Genomic DNA, 20911 nt, shown 5'->3' with positions numbered 1-20911 from the left:
TTTTGCTGCTTTCTGTGTGATTTTTCATGTGACACCCATGCCTTCTTATGAAAACTACTTATCCTTTGCTGTTTTGCATTTCAGGAGAGTATTTGGCTTTCCTAATTACACTAAATTTAGTCTTTTTGTGTGTTTATTATTCCGAGGGCTGCTTTTTTTCCATAGTTATGTATAGCAGCAAGGATTCCATGGCAGTAATGCACAGTAGCACTGCAACTCTTCTATCTGTAGTCTGGTTACGCTCTTGAAATAATAATCAAAATTCTCTCCTGTAGGTTTTTTGATTTCTTTTTTATTGATTACTATTCCAAACCATCCATTTCATAATTCCAGAAATTCTGAAAGTTGGGATGAAAACCTTTTGTCCTTTTTTTTTTAATGCTGTATTGCAAGTTTTGAGTAGGGAATTTTGTGGGCTACTTTGATATTCTCAAGTATGGCATTGTTACTACATTTAGTCACCTGTACCCTTAGCCAGGTTAATCTGTAAAGAAAGTGAAGAAAAGCTGAGACTCATTTTAAAAGGATACGAAATGTTTTGTTTTCTACATAACACTGAAAAAAATGGTTTAAAATGATTGAGTTATGCACTGAGATATGCAAACTTCTAATGCAATAACGATGGCATACCCATTGTGTAACACTGCAAAGGGAGCAAGGGCAAGCTGCACAATTCTTGCTGCACTCCTCTGCCTCAGCCTGGGCCAGTCACAGGGGTTTGGGCAGGGCACCTCCAGCCCAGGTGCCGTTCCTGCCTTCTCCGTGTGGAACCCTTGGCTGTGGCCAAGAGGAACTTTCTGCACAGGTGTGCAATCCCTTCTGCTAAGATCCAAAGATTAGTGTGTCCTCTGAAGATTTTAGTTCAATAATGAGCTGCTCTTTCAGCATTGGTGGGATATAAATTGTAGGTTTTTCCTCAGTTAGTTACAGAAAAGTCTGACCTGTGCATTAACCAGCACAGTAACTCTTCTCCCCACACTTGTGCCTACCTGCTAATTTACAAGTGCAGATGTGAGGGATTGCTGATGCCTTGTTGGATTTATACCTTTCTTAGCATCCCCCACACACACACTATTGGAAAGATGTCTGACTTCATTTTATTTGGTGTAATGATCAAGGATCAAGTTGTCTTTGTTCCAGCTGGTACTTGGTTACCTCTTAATGTGGCATATTCTTATATTTTGTTCTGAAGTATTTTCAAGTTCTGAATCTATAGCACTGAACAGCAAGTTGCTGACAAGCTTTTTTGAAATATGAAATGTGTTTCTTTTTTTCTTCTTTCCCTGATGTTACCACGTCCTGTTCCTCAGAATGTTTTCTCTTTCTGTGATTCCTTTTCAGCTGCTGCACATAAAGTGTGATAATGATGAACATATGTTTCAAAGACCCTCTACTTTTTTCTGGTGTAACAATGAGGATTCACCTCCTTGTTTAGATATCTCTTCCATTACGCTTACTCCTAGGAGTTCTCCTGACTCTAGACTACCACCTGGATTGTTAATACCACCACCTTCAAAAAGTGGTCTTCCAAAGCCTGCCAGTGAATACAGCTGCCCAAGACCTCGTGTAATCTTGCTGTGCAAAAGCTTTTTCCATTTTGGTTTTTTATTTTTTTGGCTTTCTTTTGTTCTCTGTTGTGTATTAACTTGTATTAAAAATGTGCATTTTGTACAGTGGCTAAAGGATAGGGCAGATGAATCTTAGATTCTCTAAGGGTACTCTTAAAATATGGAATTTGTGATGAATTACTCTTATTTTTACAGAGGTCTCCCATCCCCCAAAAAAATAGATTCTTATTTTTCCAACATGTTTAAATTAGTCCATTAAGTAATGACCTGTTATCTTCAGATATCTGCCAATCTTTTGTTAATTTTTTTATATAAACTATAGTGATTCAAAAAAACTCTAAAGGTCCAACTTCAAGGGCTTCTCCTCCCCTCCTCCCATGAATTAATACAAAAGCAATGAGCCATTAAATAATTTCTAGCATACTTTATAAAAACTGTGCAAAATGAAGGTTGAAAATTATTATCAAGTATGAAATGGGCATACTGCCTGCTTTTTCATATTCATGTGCTTATACTATCAATTTTTCTTCCATTTGCAAGTAATCTTTGGCTTTATTTGGTGACCATCCTGGCTTTCTGCATGTGTTCACTAAATAAAAATGCTTCTTGTGCTCCTACATATTCAAAATACACATTTCTTAATTTGCTTATAGGTTTAATTAAATTATATCAGTAGAATCAAAATGGCCAGTTAGTGACTTCAACAAAATGCAGTGTAGCTGGAAAATCATTCTGAAGTTTGGGTTTTCTTTTTTTTTGCCTGAAAGGCAACGTTTATAACTGAATGTAAGTGCAGTTTATCTGTTTTCTAGATAGCCATAAACATTTAGCAAATAATAAGATTCTCCATTAGCACATATGATCTCGAAGACATTCTAGGATTACCCATGGGAGTTGGTGGAAATGGAGGTTGATGTGAGCATTTATTTATGCCCTAAACCTGATCCCACCTTCGTGATGCTGACAAAAACCCGTCTACAATCACAGCAAGGCTAGGATGAAGGAAGGGGCGTTCTTTGTAATGTTTATTTTGGGTTCAGCACATCCATTGCTCTGCCTTGGGTGGGAGCAGATGACGCCAAGCCAGGTCTGCCAGGATTATCCTGGTTCTCTGCAGGGTTAAGGCAAGGTCCATGGACACTCACAGGAGCCTGTGGTGTCTAAACTCCGCACTGAAATCTTTTCACAACATGTGATCTTTGAAATTCCAATACTACCTCAAGTTGAGGATGGTAAGAATTCTGGATGTGTTAAAATCTTGAAAACTGGCTCTTTTATGAAGTTAATTCACCTATAGCGTGTGAATTGCAATGACTGAGTTTTTTTTTTTTTTTTTTAAAGGTCAGAAAATAAAAGCAGCATGTTAAATGTAGATTTTTATTATTATTATTATTATTATTATTATTGCTATGCTTCTGTATATCTGGGAAGAAAATACCCCAGGTTCTTTTAGATATTGAACAGTTATGGATCTCTCTTAATCCAATTTTAAAATATTAATCCAAATTAAAAAATATGAATTCAAAAAACTCTTAAGAATCACAGAACCTCCAAGAAATAGGAAATGTTGGACTTGAGAGTCCCACATTTTTTCCTCTTTTAGCAGTGCATTCAGAGGCTGTGGATCAATATTGTCTCTCAGCAGCCACTGCAGAGAACCTCCAGAGGGAAATAGGGATAGTTCAGGGCTGCCTGTACACTTGGCTTAGGAATCTGTGACAGGCAGGTCTGCAGCACAGGCACTCAAGAAAGGAGCATTCCAAAATAAGGGTTTATCCATGGACAAGCAGTGCTAAGGACTGCCTGCTTGCCAGGTTATCGTATTTGTGTATTCTGAATAAAAGGATCCACGTGACTAATTTAACTTGTGCTTCAGAATTTCTGTGTGGATAGTTTGGGCAAACTGAATCTTGTTTCAAAGCTGCAGGCTTTTGCTGTGCCTGGCTGGCCTTTCTAATACACAGGGTATATTGTCTCAGCAATAACATGAACACGCAAACTAGTTTTGCCTTCAGCTTGTCAGTCTCAGTTTTAATCTATTTCATCCTCTGTCTTTAGCGTTCAGTATATTTTGACTTTTGGCTGTGCCTCGCTTGTGCCCTGAAGCAGTGGACTGGTGGCAGGAGAAATGAGCTATTCAACACCAAATATGGCTGTAGAACTGTAGTAATTGGTGGGTTTGGGGTTTCTTGCTTGCCCAGTATTTTTTTGAACCCTTGCCAGATTTCTGGGCCTTTTGAATTAAATCTCTTCAGTTGTACCTTTGAGGACAACAGGTTTATTTTGGATGTTAATATTCAGTATGTCACATCTAAATTTTCACTTGTGTAATAACACGTTTAAAGCTTTGATCGTACCAGTTTCTCTAAGCTGCCAAATAAGAGATCACGTAAAGAAGAATTAGTAAACCAAAAATACTGGGATTGTGTCTTTTAATTTGGTTCTGTGCTCTCCAGAGCAGAGCACATTGTTGTTGCCCTATTACCTCGACTGGGTCTTGTGAAGGTGTCTGTGCTCATATGTTTGCAAGAGAGAACTGCTTGTCACAGCTTTGGCAGGTGCAACTGTGATAAATTTTCAACTGAAAATGGAAAAATTACAATGCTGCTTTTGGACTGGGGAGTGTTAGCATGTCAGAGTCTGTACTGCAAATGCCATTTGCTTGGTGTCAGGAGCTGGGGTTTGCATGCTGATGGTTGTTTTTTACTTTTTTTTCAAAATGTGACATTATCTGCATGCTGAAGAATTCGGTAATGTGATCTTTTTCATGTGAAACCTTGCCCTAATATTTATTGTCCTTATTGTAGGCAGGCAGTGTGACACCTAAATCACCCTCCACTGACATCTTTGATATGGTTCCCTTTTCTCCCATATCCCCTCAGTCATCAACACCTACTCGCAATGGTACACAGCCTCCTCCAGTACCCAGTAGATCTACAGAGATCAGTAAGTTTTGTAACAACTGACCTACTTTTTGCTTACATTTTTTTTTTTTTTTTTTTTTTTTTTAATAAAGCATCTTTAAAGTTTTACGTAAGTTTTGCATGAAAAGCCAAATGCAGTTTTGGTAAATCGCATTCACTAATGCCGTTTCGTCTTTCCACCGTCTTCCCAAAGTCCTTGATGTTGCTGCCAAGTTGCATTATAAACAAACTTAGTGTGAAACTGTGACATATACACTTGGAAGGAGTTGGGTTGGGGATTTTAACTTGGCTTTTCTTTTCCAGTCTCTTTTCTGTACTTCAAGTAATACTTTTACTTCCTGTTAGTTCTTTCCTTGTCAAGCCACGGTTCTAGCACCTGGAGCCTGCATTTCTGAGGAGGGCAGCAGGTGGAGTAAGTATGGTGATGGTCAAGGGAGAACCAAAGAAACCCCTCAAGGAGACTTGGAATGCTGTTTTCAATACTGCTTTTCATATCATGCCCAGATTTCTTTAGCTGCAGTTGTTGAACCTCTCCAGATCTGTCAGCTACTCCCAAAAGGTTTTCAAAAGGTTATTAACAACATCAATTTTAGTTTGCAAAGTATCTAGGGAAAGGTTCTTGACTTCACTAGAAATCTTTTTGGAGTCCAGAAAGCCTTTTTAAAGCTTTGGGATTCCCTTGATGGAGAGGAGAGTGGGGCATGTGCAAGTGATGTCAGAGGCTGTGGAAAAACTGGTCAGTGTTTATATTTTAGGGTGGATAAGGGACATTAATGTTACTGCCTGCCACCATATGGAGCACATTTAAGATGATTGTGCTGGTTTTGGATGCCTCTAGGATGCAGAATTTTCAGCTGTGGATGAGAGCTGTGCACAAAAAAATAAATGCATTTCATGACTTCAGTCAGTGAATGTCTTGGCTCTCCAAGCCCATATCTAATGCACTGTTTGGTTCAGGATGTCTGTCACCTTCTAAAGAGAAAGTAAATGTTGAGACTCTTAATTCAGTGAAGAACCCTGGTTTTTTTAAAGAGACTATTTTAACATAATTAATGGATTTCTGCAGGATTCTCAAAAGCTATGTAACATCATTTTACATCTATCTACGTAGTCAGTATTAACTATTTTCATATAATTCAAAAGAATATTAGAATTGAAAGATCGCTTCTCTGAAACAACAGGCAATGCAATAAAATAGATCTAGAAGTACATATACAGCTTCAAGAATGGCAACTTAACTTGAATTGATTTATAGGTCAAGATTTTATTTTTTTTACCTGTTTTCCTTCCTCAGTTCCATTGAAATTGTGGCTGAGTTTCATAGAAATCTTGGGGGAGTCAGCACTCAGTCTTGAGGCATCTTGAAAATTCCAGCTATATGGGATTTGTTTAGGCCATGGGTTTTGTAATATAATAATAAAAAAAAGTTGCTTATTAATAGTGATATCTATTGTTTATAGCAATTACTGCTTCTGCACTTCACTGATTTGCCTTCAATTGAGATGATGTAGTTCAGAGATGCCACTGCAGGGAGAGGTTACAAAGCCCATCATGGCCTTTATACTTTTGATCCCTGCTCTTTCAGTCTGTCATGGTACTTTCTATGTTGAAAATTACTATGTTCATCATCTATTAATGCTTTTTGGCATATTTCAGAGTGTCATTGAAACAGGAGAGGAATATTTTGTCGTCAAACAAGGGGTTTACTGTCCCAGATGCGAAAGTTCAGCTCCAATAAGCTCCTTCAGGCTGTGCACCGTCCCATTACTGTAGCAATGTGCAATAATGCATTGCTTTGTGGTGTCACTGCTGGCAGTACCAGCAAGCTGGCATTTCTTTCTCCAGTACAAGTCAGAGGGCTGGCAGCCAAGAGGAGCCAAAGTTTGGAGTCTCTGTTTTCCCAGATCATCTTTTCCTGTTCCTATCTCTGCTTGCTTTGTCACTTCACCCAAGCAGAGTTGGTTTGGTGAAATTACAGGGTGATTTTGTTGGATTTTACAATTTTGTAACTTTCGTCTTTCTCACATTCAGTAGTAAAGGAGGAGAAAGTTGAGGGTTTGCTGTCTATTTGTTAGTATCACCTCATTTACTCCTTTTGCCTTAGTGGGACCTGTTACCCAGGGAGGGCAACAAGCAAAATGCTGAAGCAAAATGTGCTTTTAAAAGCCAGAGTTCATCTTACTCATCCACTGGCCAGTTTGAGAGTCCAGCCGAAAACAGCAGTGCCCCAGAGAGGCATGGACACTTACAAAAACCTGAAACAATACCAAGCACTTTGCATTCCTCCAGGACCGAGTTCCATAGGTAATTACTGGCACCAGGATAAATATTCCGATTCCCATAAAGAGAAATGCCCAGAGTTAGAATTTTGCTTACCAGTTCTTCCTTTGGTAATTTCCCAGAAAAAAAAAAAAAAAAAAAAAAAAAATTGTGGGGTGATAAATAGTACCTCTTGCTTTGCAGAGCTCACAGCATGTAGTTAAAGAAACCCAGCCTTTTAATACTAGAGGAGAGCAACAGTAACATTTTTTTTTTTTTTTTGACAGCTGAACTCTTTTTGACAGACAGCTCTTTCTAAGCATTTAAGCTTTAAAATAATTCATTAAATATTGAGATTTTGAGTTCATATTCAGCAGTGTTCCAGCAGGGCTACTCAGTAAATGTCTGTTCACCACTGGCTATATCAGCAATAGCAAATAGATGGGGTTTACCTGTTTAAAGGAGAAAATGGCATAATTTTCGTACAGGAGGTTGCAGATTGGACAAATGCATGCTGACTCTTTAGGTAATCATTGCGGCATAGTGAAATGCAACCAAAAATGCAATGCTAGAGATTGCATGCTGCTTCTTCCTCATGGAATCAGGGGTTGTAAATGTTCTTGTGAGTTATCTGAATGGTCAGAATTAATTTAATAATTGCATTTCATTAAAGGAGGAATTAACTTATGGTTCTTGTTGGCACAGCATTTTTTTCATATCTTAGACAAGAACTGGAGAAGAATATTCTCTATTGAGTTGTTCAATATTTATTTCACACAAATGCATCATGAACAATCCAAGGTGACAGATGGCAGATGCAGAAATCTCCTCTGAGGTGCTCTTTTTCTGCAGATATTTAAGAGCATTTTGTCAAAATAATGGCTGTAATAAGTTCTAAAGAAAAAAAATATGGAGTAGCCTGCAGCTAAAAGGAAAGGTTTTCTGGATTTCCTTGTCTCAGTTTATTCCAAATATTTCTTTGGGTGCTTGTCATTTTTGTCATCACAGCTGCTCCATCTGGGCAAATTGTATATCAGCGTAGCCTGATGTATATCAGTGTGCCTGGATGAGAGCTGAGGTAGAGATTGGGATGTCAAGTACAGCAGAAAAGCCAAATATTTGTATTTTTGCTTAGTAATTGCTAATTTTGAATTTATCGCAGAGTGCAGGTTGCTGTTCTCCAGTATTGTGTTTGTTCTCCTGAATGTCAGGTCCCAGGGTTGATTACTTGTTCATGTTATCGTGTGGTTTGAGCTGAGGATCTAAAACATCAGCATTTCATGGCTTTTGAATTTGTGGGTCAGTTTTGCAGCCTGTGCATTTATTTCCATCCAGAAAGGAATGAGAAAGGGAAAGGGAGTTATTTGTGCCCTTTGAAAGGATCATTTTCAAAGGTTTCCTGGTTGCTGTTTATTGGAGGAAGAAATGCCTGTCTATGCTGCAGCAATTCTCTGGAGTATGCCAGGCAAGATATTCTTGTTATATCTAATTTTCATGCAAATACTCTGGCCTGAAATAAAAAGCTACCAATTTATCCCATCTGCGCTAAAAAATACCCTCCCCTCCATCATGAGTGGAGTGAACCCTGCTGGACAAGCTTATGGATATCCCATGCAATAGTGCAGCTCTGCAGGGATGAAATCTTCATATTTCTCCACATGTTCTTCAGCTTTTATTCCCAAGGCAAACACTGACAGTGCTACTGAAAATATTCCATGGAACTTTGTCCCTCCCTGAGTCTTAGCAGTGCAGTCTCTCTTATAATATTCAAACTTTAAATGCACAAAGGCAGTTGTTCTCTAGACTTGTTCAGCTCAAGTGGACAGCACATTATGATATAGTTCCCTAAAGTAATAGCTTTCCCCAGAAACCCAGCTAGGTAAGGCTGCTTTGTTTTGAATTTGATTCTGTGCAGGGTTTACTAGGCTCTGTCACTTGGAATAAGTCACGCTCTGGTTGGTTTTAAATTCTGCCTTGCATACAGTATAAATTCAGAAATCTTTCACATTAAAGGAAGGAGTGGCATTAAAGGAGTTAAGACTTCTGCTGTTCTCCTGCTAATGAGCTCAAAATGCTTTCATTAATAAAAGCTCAGTCATAAGGCATGAATGAGATGATAGCCATAATATTGTACAAAATACTTTCTTTTAAAAATGGTCAAAAGTCATAATTCAGTACAAATTAAATGCAGTTTTGCCCTTCACCGTTTTTTCCTAAATACATTCATAGAACATTTGCTAAGCCTTGGTGTTGGAGCTGTCTGCTTTCAATTGTCTGACCACAGAGAAAGCTGTCAGCTCCTTTTAAAGGTAAAAAGAGAGAAAATGGATATACATAATGAACCATACACTGTTGAGGGTTATAAAGTAGAATCACTTTTTTTGCCCAGTAGAGGTTAGATTGCAAGTCAAAGCTGCTACACATCTGAAGGTTATTTGCTAGGAGCATCAGAGCATTTCAGGACACTGGTTATACTGGAGCAGACCCATTTTGGCTGTGAAAGAGGCAAAGGATGAGGGAGAAACTAATTTTTACATTAGATTATCCGAGTTAATGTCTCTATTGCATGCAGGTGGTCTGCCTTTGCCAGGAAAGACTGGATTTCTTCTTGGCTCCAGTGGACTCTTGGAATAAGGCTCTCTTATCTGGGCCATCTCCTGGTCCCATGTGACAGTTTGTAGCTGTTTAGCCACAGTTTTTGAAATATGTAATCAATCAAGTTCTGCTCAGGTTTCTGTACTTTATGATAGGAATTTTTGTACTTTAGTGTGGGAGCACTTGATGGTAGTGGCCAGTTATTTAAAATGCTTGGTGTGCAGCCTGATAACACCATTGATAAGGGCAAAGCCCTGACAGACTGATATGCACAATAGCTGTTGGGGAGCCTAGAGAGCACACGTATAAAATTCTGCCTCTAAGGATGCCAAAATCAAGCCATCTGTGCAGCTGTTATCAGTGCTGCACCACTGATAACAGGACTGGGAGCACTGCAACGTGGGGGAGTTGAGTCCAGCAGTTGTCACCCACACCTCAGGTGTTAAGGGTGAATTTTGTGCTTAACTGGCCAATCACTTCAAGGTTACTATTGCCCCCATTCTTACTGTAATGCTCTAAAACTAAAATGCTTTTGAGGCAGGTTTTGCTTGTCAGGTCTCTTGCTGGGCAGCTGTGAAAGGTAGGAGAGAGGGTATCTCCTAATGGTTCTGGTCTTCTCTCCACCAGTGACAAGGCTGTAGAAACTTGGTTCTGAAAATTCGGCAATCAGTGGGGTTGGGTTAGCAAAATTATTTTTTTCACTGCTATAGTTTAATCCAATGTGAGATAGGAAGAGTGTCTAGAGATGGAACCTTTAACTGTAGGAAAGAAAAATCTATTACTAAGAAGGAGGGAAAAACACCCAAAATGCAAAGAATCAAAAAAATATTTGAACAGGCAGATACGAAGAACTATACTGGTCTAATATGAAAAAAGAACCCAATTGTATTGGAGGTGTTTCTTTTTGCCCAGAGGAAAAAAAAGAGAAATGAACACACACACCGCCTTTGGCCACTAGAATGCAAAACTGCAGTTAAGAAAAAGTGAGAAACCTTTGGTCTTGAGAAAGGGAAATTTGCAATCATTCTATTTATGTACCCAAATTTACTGGAATTTTAGCATTAAGTGAAAAGTCATGGTCCTGTTATGTTTTTTGTTGCCTTTGTTTGTTTGTTTACTTTTTCTTTCTTGATGTGATCTTATCCAAGATTTTAAAACTCAGATGATTTTTAGTTTTAATTACTGCCAGTTCACTGAGGAGGTGTATCAAATGAAGACCTTGCCTTGCCTGAGTATTTTCTTGTCTCACAAAACATCCTTAACCTGAGGAGTGGTAGACAGGGGACACGAAGTTTAGTTGGTTGGTAATTTGTTGTTGACATAATGTAGAGATGAAATTTGGCAGCTCATGTCCAGTTGCTTCCTCTTCATTTTTGGAACTCCTTATGCACGCAGACTCCAGAGCACACGTCAGCGCATGATGCCCTCTTCAAACAGCAAAGACTTCTCATCGGATCTCTAGAAGGCACAAGCATTAAATGAAGATAAAGAGAGGCTTAAACAGAAGTTCGGTAGTGTTCTTGGAAAAATACTCGAGTATTAAAGTTTGGAAAACTACCCAAGACCTGGCTTGCAGATTGGGGTGTTAAAAGCTGTGGTTGATGAGTGGTGTATCTGGTGGTGCTGTTACTCAGCTCAGGAGATGTAAGGTGGCTTTTTCAGAGCGCTGTTGTTGTAGCCCATACCTGTTCTCCCAGTGACTCACTTTTCTGTTGTTGCAGAGAGAGACCTTTTTGGAGCAGAACCTTTTGACCCTTTTAGCTGTGGAGCAGGAGATTTCCCTCCAGACATTCAGTCCAAACTAGATGAGATGCAGGTAACTACTGACTTATTTGGGTTTTGATGGCGGCATGCCTATTCTTGAAATGCGTGCTTACCATTTTCTGAAAATGTGTTCCACAATGCACACGCTAATGCACAGACAGACCCCCATTTTTGACCATTCCTTTTGTAAGTTCATCCCCTGGTCTTTGAGCTGGAGTTTGGGATTGCTTTAGGAGCCCCACCTGGAGCCAATACAGTCTGCTACACTAATGAAGGGTTTCTCAGCAGTGTAACCAAAATGGTTTGGGAACCATTACCTGGGAAAGGACTGAGAGAGCTGAAAAAGAGAGCTGGGCCAAGAGCCCTGCAGATCCCGTGATCTTTAGCTGCAGCAATCTCCACCATCCCAATTTACCCACCACCCTCCCTCCTCTTTCCCTCAGTGGCATGGCTTTGGCTTCCCAGAGCATCAGGCAGACTTAGGTGTTTCCAGGGCCATTGCAATTTTCTGCTGCCTTTAAAAGCAATTCTCTAGAACCCTGGGGCAATTAAACTCTTGAGAAATGATTCAAGAATTCTGAACTGTTGTGTTTTTATCTGAAAATGTTTGTTGATAATGAAGCACTCAACATTGTCCATTCAGTTCTTGACCCAGTTGTGAAACAATTCTAGGAGAAAGTCCTCAAGTTTTGGAACAAATGATGCTCTGCAGTCAGGCTTTCAAAACTTACAAGCCCTTGCCAGCTTGCTTATCTCTATTTTTACTTAAGCAGCCTGCCAGCAAAAGAAAAGGCTGGAAATAATGGAAACTTGAATTTTTAGGATCCTGGCCCCTCAGCAGAAAGCATTCCCAGGGCTTCCAGCCCTCTTGTCTGTTAGGAGCCCGCAAAGTCCAAGAGCATTTGGTCTTGGGCTCCTTCTCTTCCTCTCTCCCACCTAGGAACAGCAGAGGCTTTTTTAAATGGCTTAAATAAGATTTAAATACCATTTCATTTTCCTGAGTATGTTTTCTTTTCCATGTCAGTTCGGGATGGTTCCACTGACAAACCCTACGAATAGCGAAGTAAGAAATTTAGCTTCTTGGTCCCCCCACATAATTTCAAAGAGCAGCTAAAAGCCAAAACTGTCACCTTTGCAAATCCAACAACATGCTTGTGTTTTGTCAATGCTATAATGTTGTTACCAAGCCTTTGAACACAAACCCCAAACCCTACAGCACCTCCCATTGATATATTACCAACATTTCCATTGTTTTAGGGAAAAATAAATTGTAGCAACTGTGGTTACCACTAATAGTGGTATGTTAACATTTAAATGTCACATATTAAGAGTTTCTATTACAGGTAATGTTTTGACAATATTTGGAATTACACTACAGAGTGCCATCCCCTCATAAACACCAGGGAATGGAGTAGTAAATGTCTTTATCAAAGATTGTTTCAAGTCATGAAATGAAAATCTCCCATCATTGTTTGTACTCTGTTGATCTAAAAAAAGGAGACAAACATAACAAAACCTCCAAGCATTAGGGCATTATTGTGTTCTGTTGCGAAGAAAGGCACTTTTCCCTAGCACATCAGCTCTTCACCAAAAATTAATTAGTGGGCCTTTATGTAGGCACAGAACTTGTCATGTATGATCCAACTGAGAACAAGTGTACAGCTGAAAGGATATGAAAAGCCCTCGTATTCTAACTTGAGCCAAAGCAAAGACTGTGTGCAATTATTTTACTGTGTGGTTGGTGCAAAATACAGGTTGAAATGTCTTTTTCCTAATGTCTCTTTTATCTTCTTGTGCTTTCCTGGGTGCACAGCGTCAGCGATGGTTGGTATATCATATTTTAATAATGGTATTTAAAGCATTTACAATTGAAATGTGCACGTTTGTCTTGTGTTTCTATTTTTATGTACATTTGCCTAGGTATAATAATGTTAAGATTTATGTTTTGTGTATAGAACTCTGAGTGAGGGCCATTTTCATTTTTAGGGGCCTACAATCTCTAAGTTAGGGACAGCTGATGGTCCTTTGCTTTACCCTGTCTTGCCAGGTGCTAATACTAAGCCTTTTTTTTCACTGCTGTTTGTTTTCCATGTGTACTTGTGAAACCTCCAGTTGTCATTATCAGATTGTCACTAGTGAAATGGTTTAAGCAAAACCTTTAGTACAGAGACTGTGTTAGTGCAATCATATTTGTTTGCACGTAATGATTTAAAACTTTTCAATGAGCAGAAGCAGCTGTGCTCATCTCAACCGCTATTAGACACAGTTTATGAGGAAGGTTAGAACACAGAATGTGTAACATGCTCCGGAAATCCAACAGCGAGGAATGTGGAAGAGAAATGTGGGCCTCTCATCTTTTCTGAAATTCAAAGTGAATTGAATCTGTCACCTTTGCGTTATGGAAATACAGCCTGGGTTTCAGTAATAATGTGTTCCATTAAATGTGGAAAGGTAAGTTTTGTACAGACACCTGGCAGATAGTTCCAAGCATAAACTTCCTCCACGGCGATGTTGGATACAGCTCACACTGCAGTGTGGATGGCAAGCAAAGCTGTGACTGGGGCAGCCCAGGCCAGACTCTCTTACCCTGTTTGTTGTGTGGAACATGTGAGGTGCCTCAGCACACACGCCCCGCGTGCAGAAAAGCTGCCCTGATCTAGCCCTGTGCTGGGGGTGATTTGGGAACAAGGTGGGAGAGGAGAGCACGGCACAGAAGAGGCACTGGACAATAAACTCTGGAGTAGTGGGTGCTTTTCCTTTGCATCCTGCATTCTGAACTTGAGGAGATCAGATAAAGTTCCTTGGCCTCTTGGGGAATACTCTTATTTTTAAACTCCAGCGAGGATCCAAATTTCACAGTTAAACTTTCTATTCTATTTCTCACTCCAATCTCTGTTGATCTTTTTGGAGAGCTTAAAACTCAAACATGTGCCGAGATGTGACTTTTACAGCTCAGGCCACACTCTGATGACTGTCCAACCTCCTGTTTCCCTGCACCCTTATGCTGAAACATGTTTTCATCTTTATTTTGACTGTATCCAGACATTAATAAAATTAATGTCTACTTTCCCAGAAATCTTGCAGTGAGGAGAAGTTTCCCTGGATCATGAATCACAGCAGCAGCAGCTGCTATAATTTATTAAAATCTCAAGCTAGTTAATATCAGAAAGCTTCCAGGAGCTGCAAGCCATTCTTCCTGCATGCTCTGAAGCAGTCAGTAGGCTTGACATCTTTCCATCTGAAATAAGTTATGCTCAGCCCTCTAAATACTCTTCTTAGAGATATGTAAATTTGTCATTCTTCATTGGTTTTGTGCTGACTTAAGCTCATTGAGTGAAGAATTGATAAGTGAGATAACTTCTGAGCCATAAGGTTGACTTTGGCAAATTTACCTCCTGAAAAAAGTGCAAGGTCTTTGTCTGGTACTGCTTACTGGTTTTAACCAGAATAGCCCACATCTTTTTATCCTTGGCACCAAAAAAGGCTGGGTTTAGAAGAGGGGTTGTTTCTGAGCTGTTTCTAGTGAAAACAAGCTTTGCTCCTCACTTTAAGGCGTCGATCACATCCCTTAGTACAACACCATTGCTTAGCAGGTAACTAAACTGTTTAGTCCTTGTGTTTAAATGGCTCTAAAGTAAAAAAGCTCCTTGAGGAGGATGTGAACACAGACAAACAAGGCACAATATAGATGCACACTCATAGCCCTTCTTGTTCCCTCTCCTGGCCAGTGCCATGGGGTGGCCTTTTTCAGCATTCCCTGAAAATCAGCAAATCAGAAAAATTTTTTTGACTGCATGAAGAGTTTGTTTCCTGAACCTCTAAAGTACAGGGAGCCGTAGCACACATGGGTTTTAATGAGCATGAAGAGTTGCACTAAGAACACACATTGTTAGAAGCTGATGGGTCTGAATTTCACAGGGCAAAATATTTTAAGTACTGTGCATTAAGATTAGTGATGCATTTTATATAGATAGATATAAACTATAATGTTTACCAAGAAGCTGACTCTGTATGTCATTAAAAAGAATTGCTTAACACATTAGTCAAGTTTATTAGGGGGGGAAAAAAAATCATCATTGTAATCTGCGTCACTGCAACTGATTTCATTACTATTACAGCTGTGGATGCTGAGAGTTAAAAGCTGGTATGTGCTGTTCTGTAATGACCAGAGAGCAGCTTCCCCTGGGAGCCAGAGCACTGGAGAGCCCTGTGCAGCTCCAGTGTAGATATGAACTGCAGTCCTGAAAGCACACGTGGCACTCAGTGTTCTGCACCCCTGTGAGAACTGATATCTGCATCAGCAACAGTTGTACCCTGCATGGAAAGGAGAAGCTACTCCTAAAGCCCTCCCATGGCTTGCTTGGCTGCAGCTGCTTGGATTTTATTTTTTTTAATTATGTGTTTGCCAAAGTATAGTTTTGGAGATTCCAAAAATCAGCTAAGAATTTGGAGTTCTGTTGCTGAACCTGAGGGGTTAGGAATAGTGAATAGTGATGGCTGTGGGAGATCTGAGGTGTGTGCCTTCCTCATCTTTGGAAATTGCAATCACTTTGCCAAGGAGTCTTCTGGATGGAGATACTGATTCATTTATTTCCCTTTTGAGGGTTACAATTATTTTTTAGGAATATTGATTTAGAAAATGCAGCTTTCCTTTTTTTATACTCCTATTCACTTCATGTCCTCCACTTAAATATCCAAGAGGAAAAAAAATCTAGATTTTACATTCCTTTAATGAAAGGAATGCCCAGTTAGCCTCCTGGATTGCTTTGATGTCCTCCTCTCTGCTGTTGGGCTTTTTGGCCTTGTGGTTGTCATGGAAGTTTGAGCCTGTTTGGAACTGCAGAATCTGACATTGATGGTCATGGTTTGGTGTGGCTCAGAAGTGACCGTGGAAATGCCATGTCCCTGTTACAGACAGGAACATCCATGAGCCACTGCTCTCAGGAGTGCAGCTGGTAATGGCACAAGGCACCACAGCACCGATTACCTTTAGGGCAAACAATAGTTCATTTTGTTAATAAGGTTGAAAAGCTTTTTTAATAATTATGATCCATAAAAGGCAGCAATCTCCAAATGGATTAGCACTGATCGCATTGCCAATATGTGGAAATGTAACTGTTTTAAATGCATAATATCACACCTTGAGGACTAAACCAGGGGTGAGTGGAAGTGGCTGGAGTGAAGCTGCAGAAGGAAAGGTCAAGGAGGCCACAGCTCTTCAAGAAAGTGGAAATAGTTCTAAGTCAAGTCATAGCAAACACAGGCAAAGTGCTAAGTGACAGAATATCAGTTTGTGTGGAAAAAACTTGACACGGTCAACATAAGAGCAGTGAGATGAGTGTACTTCCAAAATGCATCATCTGATACGCTCTTCGCTTGCTGGAAAGAGGGCATAGGAAGTGAAGCTACTTAAGACATCAGCAAACTGTGCTTAGCTGTAAAAGTGGGATAAAAATAAGATTAAGCAGTAGAGGAATGGGATGGATGTTCATTTTAGTGAAGGCTCAGGATGAAGATCTCTAGGTTAAGTGATGTTCTTCTATTGGAGCTCATCAAGCACCCTCAGGCTGAAGCACCAACAGCAATCACTTGTTGCTGTATCCCTTTACAAGCTCAAAACTGGAAGCAGCTTTCAGAAACTTCACAAGTTGAGCATCCTAGGCACATTGTAACTGCAGGTTTTGAAATGTAACAGATTAGACCATAAGGCTGATTCTGTGAATTCTCCTTCTGGGTAAGCAGTCCTCCTTTGACCGCAGTTACATCAATTACTTTTCCCTTTGGGTGAATGAACACTGTCTGTAACAGGATATGTTTCACTTGGAATTTCAGCTACTGTTCACTGGAAATATCTTCTGCATTGAACGTTCTTCCTTTTAATCCTTTGGAAAATTCAGATTAGGAAAAAAAAAAAAAAGAAGAGGGAAGAATCTTAAATACACTAGTGAGCCTTGGCAGCACTGAGTCACCCAGGTAGAGAAAACTGGGTAGCACAGTTGGGGAATGCTGTCACCACAGTGCTGCTACTTGCTCAGCATCTCATGCTGTGGATCTGCCTTTAGGAAAGGAAATTCTTTTTACTTGGAAATTCTCAGGCCATTTAGTAGCTCTTGCCAGGAGGTTTGTTCTGTTACTCCACGTTATTCTCCTGATATCAGTAGCTGGCAGGGTTATTAGATATTCATACACTTTTCAAATGTTAGCCTGTGCTTTGAATTTGTTTGAAATTAAGCTGGTTTGACGTGGGATTATCTTCTAAACCCAAAAGGTATGGTCTTGAGTTGCTGCTGTGCACGAGGGAAAGACTTGAGTTTGTGCCTAATCCCCATGCAGACGGTTTTACAAAAAGATTTATCTTGTTTACAAGATATTTTCTTGATGAAAGGACCCGTTACTGATTTCATAGCGCACAATCAACACTCTCACTGAACAGAGCACTGCAACAGCTGCTCCTGCAGTTGATGTTCTCGTGACATTTCTAGTCAGAGCCTCACTTTTAGTTGCTTAAACCTTCAAAGTACTTTAACCCAAAAGAATGAAATTTTCTTGACTCCAAGGTGACTTTTGAAGGTCAAGCCGTAATTATTCAGCTTCTTTTAATGCAAAAGGAGAAATGAAAATAAGAGTTTTTCCTGTATTAAAAGTGCAGCTGTTACTTTAGGACTGGTGTAAGCTAAGTACCTTTAGCAAGCCAAGCATACAAAAAAAGGTATTTGCAAAATTAATTTCTTTTCCAAAGAGGAGGTAGCAGCATGCAGCTTACAATATTTTTGTGTTTCTACTAATAAAATGAATGTGATTAAACTCAGGAATTTTGGTCTGAACTTTTAAAGCGGCTCATTGCACTTTCAAAATACCACTGTGTTTTTTTACTGAGTTACGTGCCTTTAAAATGCACGGGGTTTTGGGGTTTTTTTATTTGCAGTAGAGCAAGTGTGGTTTTATTTGCCCTTTTCATGAAGCTCAGATGGCAGTGGGCAGCAAATCCCTGTCGATTTAACTGCACTGGGAGCAATTCAGAGCAGCCTCTCGAGGTGGGGTGCTCAGCACTTGTAGTTGGACTGCTCTTAAGGCACCACAGAATGTAGGAGACACCTTGTATCAGTAACTATGTCCGTGTCATACCTGTATTTGTTCAGTGTAAATCTCCTTGAGTTTTACTCAGGACCGACGTGGTGCAAGTCAAACTTGTTTGGATTTCTGCCAACCTATGTACAAGAATGTTCAATATTGTTATTCTATAGTATTTTCTTCACTTTATGTACGTACTGTAAGCTATGCTGTTGTTATGGTGTACGTCCTTTACGATTTAACCACTAAGGCTTATTATTAAAGAGTGGCTGGCCAGATAATGCAAATGTTTGTGAATTCAGGTTGAAGTTCTATTGCAGTTTGTTAGCCTAAAAATATGCTTGGATTTAAATGTTTGTATAAGGAGAGTATAATCCTCCAGAACTCACTTGGCTCTTTACTAATGATGTCTTGTTTCATTGCAGGAGGGGTTCAAAATGGGATTAACTCTTGAAGGCACAGTGTTTTGTCTTGACCCACTAGACAGCAGGTGCTGATGCCAAGAAAGTCAATGTGAAATTCCTCTGCAGTGGGATTTTTTTTAAATTTCCGAATACATACTCCACAGATACTATCCATGTGCCAAAAATTGCTTTTTTCAACATGTAAACTGTTATGAGGCTTGCTTCTGTAAAAATCCAACTTACAACTTCCAGTCTTTCCCTGTACAAATGTAAAAAGTTGTATTTGTTTATGAATTGTGGATTAAATTACGCTGTTGTGTTTCTTTCTGTCACATTTTGGCCTGAGTTTACTATGCTTTGACTATTAGCTTGGCGAAGTTCTTCAGAAAGGTCACACATACCTCTCTGTGTCTCTCTCTCTGCAAATGTCCAGGCATGAATTCTACATAATACTTTACCTGGCAGCATTTTGAAATTATGCTTTTAAGGCATTGTTGAATATTCAAGCAGTAAAGTTATTAATATTTACTGCAAAAATTTCAATTTGCAGTGAAAAAAGCATAAAATGCTAACCATAACTACATGCTTCGAAAGTAAATCTGGTTGCAGTGATAGATTTCCATCACTGTGTGTGGTTGCTATCCTGTACAAATGTTGTCATTGGTTTATACAACCCAGATTTTAGGTCCTTCATTCATGTTTTAGAAACTAGCAAGTTGTTAGTCTGCTAATTAGTGCTTAATGAGCCTAGAAGAACTGCTAAATTGCAGAATGGCAAAGCAACTGCCCATTGTTTTGGTATTTTATAGCTGAAGTGTAAAATATGTAACTTGGAATCCATTATATGCTAGCCATAACTTAAAAGAAAGATTATGGCCTTGCATTTATTTAGGAACTTATGTAATTTTGTGCATAAGCAGGCGCTGGGCTCAGTTCTGTGATTACTTTCAACATCTGAGTGTTTAGAGCCAGGCTCTGTTGAGTATAATTCTTTTACTCTCTTCTTTAGTGTTCCATGTCTTTAATTTTGAGGCTTTATGCAAAGAATCAACTGTAAGTAAGTCCTTTGTACCCACTGGTTGTTCACATTACAGAAATACCTGCACACCAAAATTCTCAGCTGATGGTGAGATGAATGCTGACATGTCTATGCATACTCTTCATTAATCCTTTTCATAAGCAATAAAATGCCATTTTTAACCTAGCTCAGAAAATTATTATCATGAGTTCAATTCAAAAACTTTGGAACCTCTAGTATTGTTCCTTCAAAGCATAAAAATGTGGAAACTGGCCCCACACCAAAATTGTCAGGATTTTTTTTATGAGAGGTTTTTTTTTGGTGACACTTATGGTTTTGTCCTTAACAGTCACAGTTTACACCAAAACCACATTTTTCAATTTTATCACGTGTATTTTTATGCCTTGTTCAACAAAGTACTTGTGCACGTACCTTTGGAGTCCACTAAAAGAATGGGATTATGCCTTTGCTGGGTTTGACGCATCCTCAGGTACCTTGCTGAACTGGGGCCTTAACATCCTACATTACATTTGTCTTCCTCTCTCTTATTCTGAGTTCATCATTCATATAGAGTATTATAGAGAAATATATATATAAAAATATATGAAATCACTAACAAATAGAATAGTATATGTTTCATAAAGAAAAGTCTTTATAATTTTGTTTGTCATATAGTATTTTCGAATTTGTATAATGAGGATGTTTAGTAGCCATAGTAATGGCCTTTTTTAACAAATAGAATTTGTATTTTTATTGTACTTTAAAAAGCTTTACATAATAAGCATCTATTTAGTGGTCATTTATTATCAATGGTAACACTAAGATAATATTTGCACATTTTAAGAAATCTTTTTCGTTACTGATTTTTATGATAGTTGACTGCAAATGGCATGGTTAAATCTTATATACCTGGTCAATACATACAAAAAAATACTTAAATCAACACAACAGTGCATTTTTAATTTTTATGTGATCCAATTGGAAACTGTATTTCTATGTAATCTCAAATGTCTGTTTAATTTTGCCTAAAATAAACGTTTTTAAATAAATCCTAGAACACAGTGTTCATTGACTAAAATACCCAGTTAGAAGGTAGAGTGGGGAGGTGCTTAAACACTGGGCTGGACCTGCCACAAAGGATGGTTTAGTGCTGGAGTGGGTCAAAAGTCACCTTTGGAAAGGATGTGAACTCAGACAGGGTAGAATGACTCCAATCCCTTTTATTACTGAGTTTGGGCTAATCTGCAATCAGCAGAGGAAAATGTTGTTCTATATGCAGCTGGATAATACTGACAATTAGGGAGTAAC

The 20911-nt window shown here is 39.1% G+C and overlaps 1 protein-coding gene across 9 annotated transcripts in view; it reads left to right on the top strand.

Moving 5' to 3' along the window:
• GULP1 (GULP PTB domain containing engulfment adaptor 1) overlaps positions 1 to 20652 on the top strand; it is a 168337-nt gene extending 147685 nt beyond the window's left edge. For 7 of the 9 annotated variants that reach the window (XM_040069085.1, XM_040069086.2, XM_040069089.2 and 4 more), the window contains 4 exons: positions 1342 to 1566; positions 4376 to 4514; positions 11068 to 11162; positions 18607 to 20652. In XM_040069085.1, the coding sequence (XP_039925019.1) occupies positions 1342 to 1566; positions 4376 to 4514; positions 11068 to 11162; positions 18607 to 18678 (531 nt within the window). In that variant the 3' untranslated portion in view covers positions 18679 to 20652. Of the gene's footprint in view, positions 1 to 1341; positions 1567 to 4375; positions 4515 to 11067; positions 11163 to 12923; positions 12935 to 18606 lie in introns of all 9 variants that reach the window. The other 2 variants (XM_058421266.1, XM_040069097.1) reach the window with 2 other exon arrangements.
• Positions 20653 to 20911: the final 259 nt, after the last annotated feature.

This window comes from Hirundo rustica, chromosome 7, assembly GCF_015227805.2.
Source record: "Hirundo rustica isolate bHirRus1 chromosome 7, bHirRus1.pri.v3, whole genome shotgun sequence".
NCBI classification, from domain to species: domain Eukaryota; kingdom Metazoa; phylum Chordata; class Aves; order Passeriformes; family Hirundinidae; genus Hirundo; species Hirundo rustica.
This window is presented reverse-complemented; position numbering and strand designations above follow the sequence as displayed.